At 40.4% G+C, this 15,469-nt stretch overlaps 1 protein-coding gene across 1 annotated transcript; it reads left to right on the forward strand.

Annotated features, from left to right (window-relative positions):
- The first annotated feature begins 3,985 nt into the window (after positions 1 to 3,985).
- LOC108892047 (elongation of very long chain fatty acids protein 6) lies at positions 3,986 to 15,150 on the forward strand. The gene is made up of 4 exons (XM_018689482.2): positions 3,986 to 4,279; positions 9,412 to 9,543; positions 11,823 to 11,974; positions 13,215 to 15,150. The coding sequence occupies exons 1-4, from the start codon at positions 4,185 to 4,187 to the stop codon at positions 13,643 to 13,645; spliced, it is 810 nt and encodes a 269-aa protein (XP_018544998.1). The 5' UTR covers positions 3,986 to 4,184; the 3' UTR covers positions 13,646 to 15,150.
- Positions 15,151 to 15,469: the final 319 nt, after the last annotated feature.

Here is a 15,469-nt window from a genome sequence, read left to right on the forward strand (position 1 = left end):
CAGGTTACTGTGGTGGTTCTTGAAGCAGGGACCACAGACCGACAGAGACTTCTACCGAGCAAAAACAGTATGTCAATAGGAAAACTCCTCATAATAAAACCAAGTGTTAAATTGTTCTCTGCATGGTGTAATACGTGTGTCTAATACGAATCTGACATAGGAATGTGAGTTTTTTTTCCCCACAGTCAGACACTTTGCAAAAAGTCCAAATTAAATCAAAATGTTGAAACGTTTCTCACCTTGCTTTTTTTCTTCATATCTGTTGGAGTTTGGAGTAATGGTACATACATGTAGATATGTGGATGTGAAATGTATTATTTATAGTCAAAGACATGAAGGGTATGCTGTGTGTTGGCCTGAAAATAACACAAATTTTATCTATATTTTTATTATTTGTAATCTTATTCATGACAGAGCTATAATATATAGAAGATGCTGTTTGGACCCAAAGACCTTTATTAGATCACTGAACGTTGTGTCATTGTTTGTGTTGCGTTTAAATCAATCAGTAAATGATAACATAGAACCTTTTCAGTCGTAGAGTGCGTATCCTGTTGTTTCATATTGTAGCTTATATTCTGTGTCAGAGTTTGTGTTGGAAATGTAAACTAAATAAACCACAAAGTACAAAGTCACATTAAATCACATTAATGCCACTGATGACACTCTGCATAGAATGCCCAGAAAGAGTTTTTAACAGTGTTTTCCTTTGCTTCGAACCCTGCCGGCAGAGGGCAGCATCGTGCACTGTGGTAGAAGTGGATCAAAGGGCAGCAGCTGCTCAGACTCTCGGTGTTTGATCTGTTTTCACTTTTCTGTCTCCTCCACAGACTCAGTAACTCTTCCTTTCCCCACCAGCTGCTCCACTCTGCCTCTGAAGAGCAATTAACTCTTCTTCTTCTCGTTAAAGTGTGTAAATCAGTCTGAAGGCTGCTGCAGTTAGTTAGTACATAAACTCCTTGTCTGGAAACGGTGCACGCCTGCTCTGTTTCATCACAGCTGTAAGATAAGACACATTAACACGCTGAGAGGCCTCTTCATGCTTTGTCCAGCAGATGGCCCCACAACTTCATTCTTTCTTTCTAACTTATACACTCGTCCTTTTTAATCTGTGTAAAGATGAATTATTGCACAACAAGAATATGTTGTGTCTGATCTTGTCCTTTGGTGATCACTGGCTCTGACAGATATAATGACAAGGTTATTTAAAACATTACACCTCACAGCTTTATAAGCTAATCAGAGTCTTTTCCTTGTCTCTCCACCACCTGAATTTACATTATTTCCTAATGAGAGAAAGATGTGTGGATGTGGATTTCACTTTGTGTCCATGGCTGGGTTAACCTGCTCAGTGTGAGATCTGCTGGGCCTCCATCACCCACAGTTTCTCCACCTTATCTACCTTAAATTGACCTCAAAGTCTGAGCCTAACTTTGAGCCTAATTTTGAAAAATGGCATCCTCAGGCCAGAGGATATGGATGAGACAGAGCTGTAAGGCACCTACACCACAGTAGGCTCTTTTGAGGTGGAAAACGTTCCCCCTATAGAATCCCCTGAAGTGTTAGTGGTTAGTGTGGTGGAGGACCAAGGTGGTGGTCCTGAGCCTTATCAGTTTGACGTAGAGAGAGAATGTGATACTGGCAGTAAACTTCTGATACTTCTGAAGTTCACCTTTACTCACAAACTTAAACTTTATTTCCATTTTTCAGTTTATCAGATTTCTCTTGACTTGAGATGTGCTTCAGTGTCTGCAGAGGGCTGTTAATAATTATAATCCTCCTCCTCATCATGTAATATTCACTGAAGCAGATTTAGCCTATTATTCGCATTGAATTTAATTTATCTTTTCTTTTCTTTTTTCTTTCTTTTCTTTCTTTTTTCTTTTTGCATTTATCAGAGCTCAAATCTGCCATATATGCATATACATATATGCTATCACTGTCTAAGCATCTCTGAGGTACTAAATTCTCAGCAGAATTTTGTTTCAATTTCTTATTATATAAACACTATTTATGTACTCATACAGTATAAATATATTGGATATTGAATCATTTAAGATGAGGAATGTAGGTGATTTAACACAAACACAGCACAGTAACACCTGAAGCTAAAGCTCTCAGAGCCGAGGCGAGAGAGGATGGAGGCTACAGAGTGGTAACATACTGTTACTGAGCACTGATGATAGTGAATGTTTGTATAGGTTGTAAGGTTTACTTGTATAGCATATTTCAACAACAAGGTAATTCAGAGAGTATAAAAAGTATCAAGGCCAAATACAAAAGCAAAATAAGACAATATGAAAAAGCATTTAGATGTGAATTTTAAAAAAAAGAGTAAAAGTTACAGTGCAGTGTGAGAAATGAGTGATTATTAATAAAAGATAGTGATGAACAGAGAGGTCTTCAGCCTTAAATGAACTGAGAGCTTCAGCAGACCTGCAGTTCACTGAGCGTTACACTGAACACCGCTTCTCCAGGTTTAGTTTTGACTCTGAGGACAGAAAGCAGACCTGAATAATAAGATCATCTTATTCTGATAATCTTTTCCTTATACATTTGTTTTAATGAATGAATTTAATCCACTGCCATACTGTGGCTATTTACTGACATTATTTTATCATTTTACACCTTTGTTCCAGTCACATCTGTTATGTGGTATTTTTTTCCTCCTCATATTTCATCCACTTTATTAAAAGTCTGTCTTATATGTTCCTGGCCCAAACACTGCTGCTGTAACAAAGATTTTATGTGTCAGAGAGGCTTTTTCCTGCTTAAATAAAGTTGGATTTACATCAACATCAGCTAAGATGATAAAGTAATAAAGCAGGATCCTTATCATGCAGGATAATACTGTGCTTTAGTTGTGCATTTTCCTCTATTCTCAACAAACTTACAGATAATCAGTTGCAACATAATGAGCCTGGTTATCTTTGCCCTGTTGGTAAATCAGCCCTGATGCTGTAGTCTTACATAACTGCCCACTCCACTGCTTCACATATACTGTAAGTGATTAACTGCCCTTTTGCCCAGATTCCAACAGGACATCAATGAGCAAATTCAGTTTTAGTGCAATTACAGATAAGATGACTGCACATACAGTCGACCTTTCACTGAGCAGGTGTGTGGATCTTATAGTAACATGTGGAGATAAAAGGCTTAAACTGAGAATAAAATGAAATAAAACAAATATACATAGCATTTAACAGAAACAAAGTGCCGTAGATAAAATGAAAGAATAAAAACAGTGTCCACTGTAGTTCGGGTGAGGGTGGAAGAAGAACTTAGATCTTTATTTAATTGAAAGTGGCAACAACACAATGTAGAAAAACTTAGATGTAAAAGTACTGCATTCTGAATTTTACCTGAGTAAAAGTACATAAAAGTATCAGCATCAAAATATACTTAAAGTGCCAAAAGTACCTGTTATGCAGAAAGTTTTAGGCACTTTAGATGTTTAAATATACACGAGTATTTGAGTAACTGTAAGTAAATGTACTTGATTACTTTCCACCACTGGAAATAAAGCAAACTGATAATAGTGACATAATGACAGTAAAATGAATCCGTGTTCATTGTCCCTGTTATCAGTGCCTGGGTGGTGACACAGAGTGGGCTCCACCATCACCATCCCACCTGATGATAATACGTCACAGACAAACCCCGCCCCATAGCCGCCTTCATCGCTGCATGCTCGAGACTGAGAACGTGCTCTCCCTACGTCAAACCGCACAGTGACACAGCGAGAAATACCGGAAATTCTACCTTCATAATAAAAGTTAGGACTGTAAATCATTATTGTTTCCATTTATCAAGTTTTCTTAAGTTATTCATAAGTATTTTACTTTCCTCCAAAGTTGAACTTTTAGCCATATGATAAATTATATTATATTATACTATTACTACTAATATTATAGTATACAATGGGACAAAACAATAATACTTTATTTTGAAAATCTAAACGGAAACCGTTTGTAGCATTGTAGCGACCTTGTAGCTCTGACGAAAGTGAGTGACAGTGGGGAAGTGCATCTGGCGGTACCGCATCCCGTCCTCTAGGACTGTAACCGGTGATAATTCGGCCACTGTCGACTGGATTTAAACGGGCCATAGGCAGAGTGTCAGCCAGTTCCCTCCAGAAACTTCCACATCCCGGGATTTTAGCGGGGAAAAAAAGCTGATAAAACATGAACGAGAGTGAGCTCAGTTCCCTGCCGGTGGAGTACGACTTCGAGCGACGTTTCGACGAACGACGAGCCCTGGAATGGATGCAGGAGAACTGGTGAGTAGAGGAGAAGATTAACTTGCACAAATTGCAAGAAACTTAAAATAAATAAATAAAAATGTCGACACTGCCCTTCTCCTCCTCCTCCTCCTCCTCCTCCTCCTCCTCATGCCCCGGCAGACTGTGGTGGGTGGTGGGCTCCTGTCTGTACTTCGTGTCCTGACAGGGCTGCTGGCCATGCGGACCCGGTGTCTCACTCACGTTGTTTTTAAACTACTCACATCTCTCTGCTTTAATGTGATTTGTAATGCACTTGAATGCATCACAGCCTTATCCCGAAACTCGTTAAAAAAAGATCCACTTACCTTAAGAAGCTGGGAAATCCTATTTTACCCGCTTTAATTCAAATGTCCTTGAGGATGCAGTGATATGACTTCATCTATGCTGTCATAGGCCAGCCATGGTCTGCATGACAACTTGATTTTATTTCATTAACAGCTCTTTAAATAAACATAACATCTTCTCTGCGAACATGAAAAATAAATCCAAATATAAATACAATAAATCAGTCACAATTAAAGTCATACATTCAAAACGTTACCTGAGTTAAATACAAACGTATTAATATCAAAATCTACTTTAAGTATCATAAGTAAAAGTAATCATTATGCAGAATAAGTTATTTCAGGAAAATGTATATTAATGGATTATTAATGATGATGCATGAAGGATAACTCTTACTGATGACTGTAAGTCGTTGATAAGGAGGATAAGGAATAGTGTTTTTGTCACCGACAGGCTCAGATTGTTTCTGTCTTATTAAAGAGTAAGATCCTTTTTGTTCAACCAGAAACATCACTATATATCAGTACCAGACTCCATAGAAAAAACAGTAATTTAACTGAGCAGAACACAGGAGCTGCTGGAATACCACTGCCTCCCTCAATTACTTAGTCTGTGTTGTTGTGTGGTACTGTTACATATGTAAAGGATCTGAACACTTCCTCCACCACTGAAAGTCACACATCTTTAACACAAACTAACAGACAGACAGTGGTATTCCAACAACTCTACTTGGGAAAATCACTGGAGGCTGGTAGTAAGGCATGGTGATGTTTTGGTTAAATAAATTAATCTCAACCTACAAAATAACTAGTAACTGAAGTTGTTGTTGGACTAAAACATTGAAATTGTTGCACAGAGGTATAAAGTAGCTGAAAAGAGCTTCAAAACTGTATTTGGTTACTTTCCACCACTGATGCCTGTTTACAGTAAATGCCTTCCCCATTGTCCAATAAAATGTCTAGTAGAGAGGGAGTGATCCTTTATTGAGCAACTCCACTGTGGAAACCTAGTAAGACCACATTTTTTAGCCTCACTTTGATGTAACCGTGCAAGACTGAAACCTAATTCAGCTGTGTCAGGTAAGCTGTCAAATGAGGGCTCAGGCAAAAGGTGAAGCAGCAGTCAAATGCTTCCCATTCCTCCACCAGCCTGTTCTGGAGCTCCACATTGTGCACAGAGCATGAAAAATGTAGACACCTTCAATAACAAGTGGACAACAGCAGGGGAGCTTGGCTGGTTGTTGCGTAACGTTTGGATCTGCTTCTTTCCAAAGCAAAGGCCCAGAAGTCTGCGTTCGTACAGGAGTTTCTTTCTGTAGGGTGAAGCTGTGCAGTGAGTTTTCTGCCTCTTCATCTGCTCCTTCCTTCCTTGTTGCATCTGCCAGACAGTACCTCTACAGGAGAGGGTATCGTTTGAAATGTTTTGATGCAGGTGCTGATAACATAGTGATGATGCACGTCTCACTTTGAGAAGTATTTAAACTTGTTTTTCTTCCAGACTTGGATTGCGACTATTTATTCTCACAGCCACAAATGATGAGTCGATTAATCCATCAGTTAGTCGCAAGAGGTGTTTAATCAGTTAATTGTTTCAGTCATTTTTCAAACAAAGACACCTGATGTTCTCTGGTTTTTGCTGGTTTTCTTCGTCATAGATGATAGTAAATTTAATGTCTTCAAGGTTCTGGACTGTTGGTCAGACACAGCTAGCATTTTATAGACCCACAGATTAATCAAGAAATGAATCTGCAGATTAATCACTGATGAAAACACCTGTTAGTTAGTTATTTCTATCAGCCGGTTATCATGAAAAGCAGAGGTGGCTTGAATCTGACAGATAAATCAGTCAGGCTGATATTGGTCAGTGCAGATATATCAGTATCTGTGTGTATGTCAGCTGATAAATGACAAGAAACTGAAGCAGAGAAAAGTTAAATATTCATTTTGAAACAGTCAGCAGTCTATTGAGAAGCTGGAACCAGTGAATGACTTAAATGATCAATTAATGAGATACATTTTCTGTTGTTATAGCGATATATTAAAAACCCCCTCTGTTTCATTTCACAGAATATCTCAAATATTAAATGTTATCTGTGCAAGAAATAAAGTCAAAAAAATGGCAAAAATCTTTATTTAAAATCAGGAACACATAACTTATGCACATGTACATGAGTGTAATTAAAATGGAGCAGGCCTCATGTTTCACCGCGGTGCTGCAGTTTATAGAGAGGGAGGTGTCCTCTGTCGTATCAGCTCCTGTTCTCAGGCAGTGTTAATGAGCCATGCACTGATCATGCAACTATAGCTCTCTCTCTTTATCTGTCTTTCACTCACTCACTGTATCTCCTCCAGTACACTTGTTCTCGGGACTGTGTGTCCTGAGAGCCACTGAGTACCAGAGTCCTTTAATCTGGTGTAGATAACAATCATTAAAGCAACATGCAACTATTTAACCTTAAAATAACAGCCTCAGAATCATTGTGATCGTACACTGACTTGTAATAGGGAGAATGGAGCCTCTTTCATTCCCACTCTGTGCCCCTGAATACCTGGGTTGAGCGGGTGTGATCTCCCATAGGAAGTGTGTAAGGCTTTACAGCACTACTTTACAAACAGAAGAAGCTCTGAGATTCTTTCTGTCATTTATCAAGATCATGAGTCTTGTGTCCGTTCCCTGAGTGATCGAGGCTTTGCTGAGCTGTTAGCTTCTGGGGTTGCGCTGCTTACAGTACCTGCAACCACTCAGCCTCGGAGCTCAACAGAGTCTAAAGCACCAGCTTCCCTTTTAGTTTAAGCAAAAGTTAAAGTTATATAAGCTGCTTTCACACACACACTGCGACCCTGAACTTTTCTAGACAGCACCCAGAGAAGCTGTATGTATGAACACATCTAAATCATTTCAACATTAAACAGACTTCACCCTGCCAGCATCCTTGGTATAAAGTCCTGGTGTAACGTCCAATTTAGCCGATGTGTGAATAGAGCAGGTCATTGTCGTGAGAGTTCACAGTGGGCGAGGGGGCGTGTTGATGACATTTCTATCCTCTCCTCCTGCAGTGCCAATTTCCAGTAGGCGAGAACGAGTCTGACATGAGGAATCTCCATCTGTCCACTGCATGTGTGAAAGTTAACTCCAGACAATGTCCAAAGCTCCAAATTGCTTCTCTCCTCTTTATACTACTGAATATCTTGGCGTTGTGGCCTGTTGGTCGAAGAAAACAACTAATATGAAGATATAATTTTCTACATTTTATAGACCAGTCAATTAATATGATAGATGATAGTCAGCTTCAGCCTTGGTACACCCCTTTTCAAATGGTTTACCACTTGGGCATCTGCAGGAGCTTTGGTTTTCTGCCTCTCAGGGATGGATGGTGACCGATTATCAGAAACCCCCCTGCAGCATTAACTGGGTCAAGCAGCATCTACTCAGACTAATATGTATCGTGCCAATCTGGATTTGTCATCTGGCCTTTTCCCAAACCACCTCAGACTCACGCACAGCCTTGCAGACTCTTTGTTTGTGTGAAGACAGGCAGGATTTTAAAGAATCACGGTGCACACGGTGTAATCTTATTCTCCAGCAGTTACTATTCAGCTCAGCGGTTCCCACAGGAGCTCTGGACTGACCTTTTCTGCTCTGTCATCATTTTCATGCTGCCTGCTGTAATTGAAACAGTATCAGTCATTGCTGATAAGCCAGGTGGAGCAGCGCCTGGTGAAAACTGCCTCATCACCACAGACCCAGCAGTTTTCATGGCCAGTGTGCCAAAGAAAGTCTCTGTTAATCCTTTTGCTGTGATTCTAAACGAGGGTAAACCTAAGCTGGTGTCAGGAGTGAAGGCGGGGTTTATTAAACTGACAAAAACTGTCACGTTGTGTGTTGACTTGACAAACAGCCTGAGGAAGCAGACGGTGAAATCATGTCATATTTGTCTTTGATTGCAGTCGTCTGGTCCGTTCACCCTAATTATGCAATGCCTTTACGTAATTTGTGCGATTATCTTGTGTTTCGTGGTCTGATTAGGTGACGAAGGGTTTAGCTGCGCTCTTCATCAGGAGAGGTCATCCTCTTCCTCTTTCTGTAATCTGATAGTCAGACTATATGTATGGCAGGGTGACGGTGGAGGTTAGTTCACTTAGTAATTTTTGTTTTTTTGCCTACTTTTTGTGCGAGAGGAAGGTTCTTCTCTTTGTCATTTGAACTTTATCAGTGGAATCAAACATTTAACAGTGAATTTTCCCCAAAGCAGCAGGTGTTAAATGACAATTTCTTTTGTAATCATCTATAATTTAAAATGAACAAAAACCTGCACACTACCTTTCATTGCTCCAAATTCTTGAAGTGCAACGCACATCACCTTTAGCCACCATTTAGCGAGGCAGGTGACAGGTTCCCTCCATCAGTTTTTAAAATCTCCTCAGCAGAAATCTAGATGGTTTGTGTCCCTGTACTCTCTCTGTAGGGGACCTACATAGTCTCCATGTATTTTTGGTAGAAAGTGGCAAACACTGGATGAAATGCGATTATACCCTTCATTGCTCTTTCAGTGCTTTGCATGTGCTTTAAAATGATAGAACACATCTGGAACAATGACACTGCACAGTATAATACAATCTAACACAACAGTTGCACAAACTAAACTCTCAAATAAACCATAGTTGGATCAACATCACTGTAAGCAGGGATTTGTTGCAGACATATTGCTGTTATTTTGCCCATGCCCTGTGTGGTATAAATACATATTTTTTTGAAGGTATTAAGGTGGCAGGTGTAAGGATGAAGACAGTTTCCCTCTATTCTGCTTTATTCAGTGTCACTAATCAGTGTTGTATCTTCCTCAGGTGCACGTCATTCATGTTCTGTGGCCTGTATGCTGCGCTCGTATTCGGCGGTCAGCACTTCATGAGGGAGAGGCCGAAGCTGAACCTGCGACGCCCGTTAGCCCTGTGGTCGCTCAGCCTGGCCATCTTCAGGTGAGTCCTCTCATGACCTCATCACACAAACACCTGCAGACTGACAGCTGATTTGTTTTATTTCTCTAAAAACATTGACTCCTCTCTCTTCATATATTTTCCTCATGTCTTAAGGCATGTCCTAAGGTGCAAGGATGAGGGACACAGCACTGAGTCAGACTGCAGGGAGGGAATTTACATATTCACATCTAAAAATGTTGAAACCAGTCAGATGACATGACTGTCACCAACACATTCGTCACTGGATTTAAAGCCGTGAGCTGTGCACTCTAGGAAAAGGCCAAAGCTTTTGCAGAATGGAAAATGATTTTTACACCTCACCAGCTCAGACCCATATCCTGTGTCAGCACTGCATTATCACACTGCATTAACGTTGCTGTGAATACAGGGAAAACAAACATCTGTCCTCTGACAGCTGCACAAGTTTGTTGTCTCATCTTTCCAAAGAATTCTCCACAACACGTCACCTGTAGTCTGCTAAGTTTATGTTATTTTTCATGTTTCATAGATCGCTGTGTTGTGGAAATACAACAATTAGTCGAGTAATTGAGTAGTCAATAATCAGGAAATGTCACTATATGTGACACTGAAAGTGTTAAAAGGCTGAGCCCCTTCCGCATGCTGAAAAAAAACCCACAAACAAACAAACAAACAAACAAACATGGTGCCTACTTTGTAATCACTGCCAGGAGAGTTTGAACAGTCTGTGACCCACTTGGCAGGTCACAGCAGCACTGCTGTCCTGCTCCATCACCGGTGGATGTGTGTGTGGTGCACTGAGGCCTCAATCTAATCTTAATCCTAGAGCAGTGGGCATAACCTGCCCTCGCCACCCCTCTTCCATTGGGATGTGATACTGTGAACCAGTGGACTTGCTGTTGAGTGCCATAGAAATCTTTTCACTGGATTTTGTTGACAATACAAATCCCTCAACAAAACAATCTTTACAGAGTCTTGTGAATTAGAAAACGTCATGAAGAAGCCGATGAGACGACTGGGATCCACAGCAGCTTCAAGAATCGTCTTGGAGAGATTTCAGAATCAGAATATCCCTCTGATTCATCAACGTGTCAGGACAATGAAAACTGAAGAGCAAAGCTTTCATTTGACGCTCCGCCCAGTCATTCCAGTCATACGTTAATATTGTCAAGAGCTCGGTTTAGACCTGCTCCTTACAAGAAGTGCCCCGAGATAACATCTGTTGTGAATTCCTGCAGAACAGAGGAGTCATTTCTCCTGTAATATTTTCTAAATTGTAAATTCAATGTGGAAACCAAATATCTGCAGATTGTGCACTTTAAGTATACAGCTCATCTCTGTATTCTTTGTACACTGAACTGAAGCATGTTGGTATTGTTGTGTTGGGCAGGAGAATTCCTTCCTGTAATCTCTGGATCAATGTATGAGTACACCCTACTGTAACTGCAGGGCTCTTAGGTTTTATTGACATTAGAGGGATGAGTAACACTGAGCCTTTATGGCTGTAGAGAACATGTGGAGTCCACTGTCAGGTACCAGTAATGTTTATATGGAAACAAAAGACATGGGTTTGTAAAAATGCTGCTTTTAAGCTGAAGTTCATGACTGTTTGAAACCTAAAAGTTTTTTTTTCTCACCAGAAAAATATCAAAATTCAATGATGGGTTTGGTACATACGTCTGATGGCTGGTGTAGCAGAAAAAAATCATTTCTTGGATGACAAAAACTCTTTTAAGATGCCTTAGGAATGAGTGTGTATTAAAAGTCCATATTTGGTTTGTTTTGATTCAGTTCAGTTTGATTCTTGAAGATTTGATGGCATGAGATACAAATACTTACAGTCTATGAATATGGAACTCAAACTGTCACAGAGAGACCCATCAGGTGAACTCTCTGTGTTTCCCCGATTCAGCAAATGTGACATATGTACATTTATATTTATTATCTTGAATGACAAATAAACCTTTTGGATCATTTAAATCATATGGAAATAGGTTTCACCATATATATATATATATATATAACTGTAATAACAAACCAAGTAAAATATAAATTGTACCATTTATAAGAAGGAATCACATCCTTTGCATAACCTTGAGGACAAGGTACACATATTTATTTAAGGACACAGATTTGAAGGTTGATTTAGCATTTTTAACGGCTGATATTGGGTCATTAGGCTGAAAGTTCCTGTGTCCTGAACCAGTTTTCAGTGCAGAACCCTATGTTTCCAGAGCCTCTTAAATTACACAAGGCATTCATTTACTAATGTGTTTTCATGTTGTGTGGTCACTTTACAGTATCATAGGAGCTTTCAGGACCGGACTCTACATGCTTCACGTCCTCACAACCAGCGGCTTCAGACAGTCGGTGTGTGACACCAGTTTCTACAGCGCCCCCATCACCAAATTCTGGGCATACGCCTTCGTTCTCAGCAAGGCCCCCGAGCTGGGTAAGGCTTCCTGATCCAATCCTTGGTGTCGACTGTACCTTTAACCCCAAACAAGTCATTTCACTTGTGAGGTCTACGTTCCTCTGAGCACTTAAACCTTCCAGTAAATTTATCAGCAATTATCTTAAGAGCTGCCTCGCTGGGGTTGAGATGCTGTCTCCATGTCTGCCGGGTAATCTCGTCTCTTCGTGCTCTCTGTCGGACAGACTTGGCTGATTGCTCTAGGAAATGGAAGCAGATGCTGAGGTGGCGAGAAAATTCTATTAGTGTATGATTGATACAGACGATGTTTCCTCAGCTGCAGGCAGGAGGTACATCTTCATCCTCCTCCTGGTCAGACCATTACTTCACCACAGCATACAGACTGTATCTGTGTGTGTGTTGGTTAGAACATCGTCCTCAGTCAGACGATTTGAGGTTAAATTGAGAAGGAAATGTTTGTAATATTTCTGCATTGCACAGGGAAACTAGGTACACACAGCTGTAGTAAATGCAGCAGGTCAACTTATCTTTCAGATACGTTTAGCAAACCTCACGGTTTGTTTACAAGCTTTCTGATCATCTGACTGATGGTGACGATCTGAACAGAACCAGGTTTTATGAAACTGGACTCGTCCTTTAACAGTCATGTATCAGATGTATGCTCATAATGCAGTATAAACTTGTATTTGTAAGGGCTGATGTAATACCTGAGTTTCAGTACTGGATAGTTCCACCTTTTTCTTTCCTCATACGGATTCTGATACCTGAACTGTTCTGAACTCAGCTGATACGGAGAACTGATATTAGATCTGACTCTGTCCCAAATGTAAACACTAAAACTCGCTGTGTGAAAATGATTAGAATCATTTTTATCTAATGTAACAGGAAGCAGGAGATTGCTGTCAGCAGCTCATAGTAACAGAATGAAGGATCTTACTCTTTGATAAAAAGGTCTGTGTGTGTAGGAAACATATCCATAATGCTGTCAGACACTTATAATAACAATCTGTTTTTTTAACCAGAAACAGTGGTTTTATCACTCTGTTCAAAGCCACCATAATTTACCTCACAGTGGTAAAAACAAGCACTTTAGTGAACATACTTTAATGTGACAGTTGTCCATTGGATTACATTGCAGCAGCTTTTTTTGTTCCTGTCAGTCATTTATACCTGAAAACATGGGAGAAGGTTCAAAAATAGCCGGAGTCATCCTTTAAGCCCAGGTGAATACTTTCATCTCCTTCTCTGCCTCCCTCAGGTGACACTGTGTTCATCGTACTGCGGAAGCAGCGCCTCATCTTCCTGCACTGGTACCACCACATCACCGTGCTTCTCTACTCCTGGTACTCCTACAAGGACCAGGTAGCGGGTGGCGGCTGGTTCATGACCATGAACTACATGGTTCACTCTTTCATGTACACGTATTATGCGGCCCGGGCGGCCGGCCTGCGGGTGCCCCGACCCTGCGCCATGATCATCACGGCCACCCAGATCCTGCAGATGGTGATGGGGCTGGCCGTGGTGGGCCTGGTGTACTACTGGATGAACGAGGTGCGCTGTCCGTCCAACCTGGGCAACATCACATGGGGGTCTCTCATGTACCTCAGCTACTTGATCCTGTTTGCCTCGTTCTTCTACAACTCCTACCTCAAAGGCTCCTCCAGCGGCAAAGGATCTAAGTCAGAGTAGCATGTCTGCACTGTGCTCAACAGTCGTCTCAAAGAGTGCCATATGCAGAAATGACCAACAGTGAGGGGCCATGAATGTGTGAGTCTCAACTAGGCAACTGGTTGCTCGGTCCTCCTCTTGTTAGGACTTTTTCCAGGCATCTGTAGCTCAAAACAATGATACATCTGTGGATTTAGAGCAGTAGGAAGGAAGGAAAGAGGAGACCGGTTCAGACTCAGCACAGCTTAAATATAATTTCATGATTAGTTGTTAGTACACAATGTAATATTATTATAGAAGCATATGAGGGAGAACCGTGTTTTTTTAAGACTAACACAGCACTCATTTAAATCATTTAAATTATTGTCTTGGCAAATCACACTCTTGACCAGTATAAAAAAATCAGCCATATGAGGGCCAAGTTTATGTCAGAGGTTTGCATTTTTGTATTGTAATGAAGAGATGTATACCTAAAAGCTCTGAACTAGTAAGAAGTACCTAAGCTTTTTAAATTGTTTAAGGAGTTGTTCAACATTTTGTGAAATAGTCATAACATGAGAAATTCCATATTTAGCCTGGTTTATATTTCTGGATATGATCGACACAGAAATACAAGGCCCTGTTTATATGACAACAATTTTGCTAAAAACTCAAATGTCAGTCCTTCGTGTTTTAAAAAGGTTCAGTAGATGGCAGTGTAACTTGATGAATTTGCAGCACAAATACAGCTTTATAGTCCGCCATAGATGTTGCTGTTCTTTTGTTTGTGCATTGCTATTAGGCTGAATACATAATAGCCAAGCATGAGGTGGGGCAGTGTTCACAGTTTTCATAAGAACTGACAGGTTCAAAAGATTACAATCTGAAACCCAGTTTCAAAGGTTTGCATTTTCACGCCCTCAAGACCTGGTGAATGAAAGGCTAAACCGCTACAAATGTTTACAGTTTTATGCAAAAACCGTTGTGGTGTAAACAGGGCCTGAACAAATCATTAGTCTTATGTCTGGAGTCAGGAAGTAGTGGTTAGCGTAGCTTAGCATAAAGACTGAAGGCAGGTGGGAACAGCTAGCTCTGTCTAAAGAAAAAAACACGTACAAAAACCTCTAAAACTTTAATTAAATTTAAATGCTGTGCTGGTTGCACAGGTTTTGGCTCATATGGACGTCAGTGCACAGTCACATTCAAGCACAAACATTTCCTTTCACATCATTGTTTGTGTACTGATTTAAAAAGTGATACAGCATGTTAATTTGTAAGCTTTTCAAGTGTTGGTAGTGTTATTTTTCTCTTTCCACAGAGTCACGTTAGCCATTTCCTCCTGCCTCCTGTTTTTACATTTAGCTGGGTGAACCACATCCTGACTTAATGCACGCAGGAGTGCTGAGATCGATTTTCTCAACTAATGCTCAGATGGAAACCAAATAAGCTTATTCCCCAAAATGTTGAACTGTTCCTTTAAAATCGTGTGTGTTTTAGCCTTTAGCATAACTGTAGTCTGCAGAATAGTAACATTAGGATTACCAGAAGGGAAAGAAGACTTCACATGCACTGAATGACCGAGGGATGTTTTCTCATGTTTGGTTGTAGCACTCACCACACACACACATACACTACACTACACACAGCGTTTAAAGCTGTTAGTCAGAAATACTTCTGTGCTCATGTCACAGATCACCCTCCCTACTTACTCTGCTCATCAACCACATAGCATGTTATCTTTTTATTGGGCTGTGTGTGGCTGCAGGGAAGCGAGATATGCTAATACACACCGACTAGGTGTTGTTTAAAAAGGGAAAATGAAGATCAGTTTAACCCAGCCTTTACTTCACGTCTGCTCTCACCACA

This window comes from Lates calcarifer, linkage group LG23, assembly GCF_001640805.2.
Source record: "Lates calcarifer isolate ASB-BC8 linkage group LG23, TLL_Latcal_v3, whole genome shotgun sequence".
Taxonomy (NCBI): Eukaryota; Metazoa; Chordata; class Actinopteri; family Centropomidae; genus Lates; species Lates calcarifer.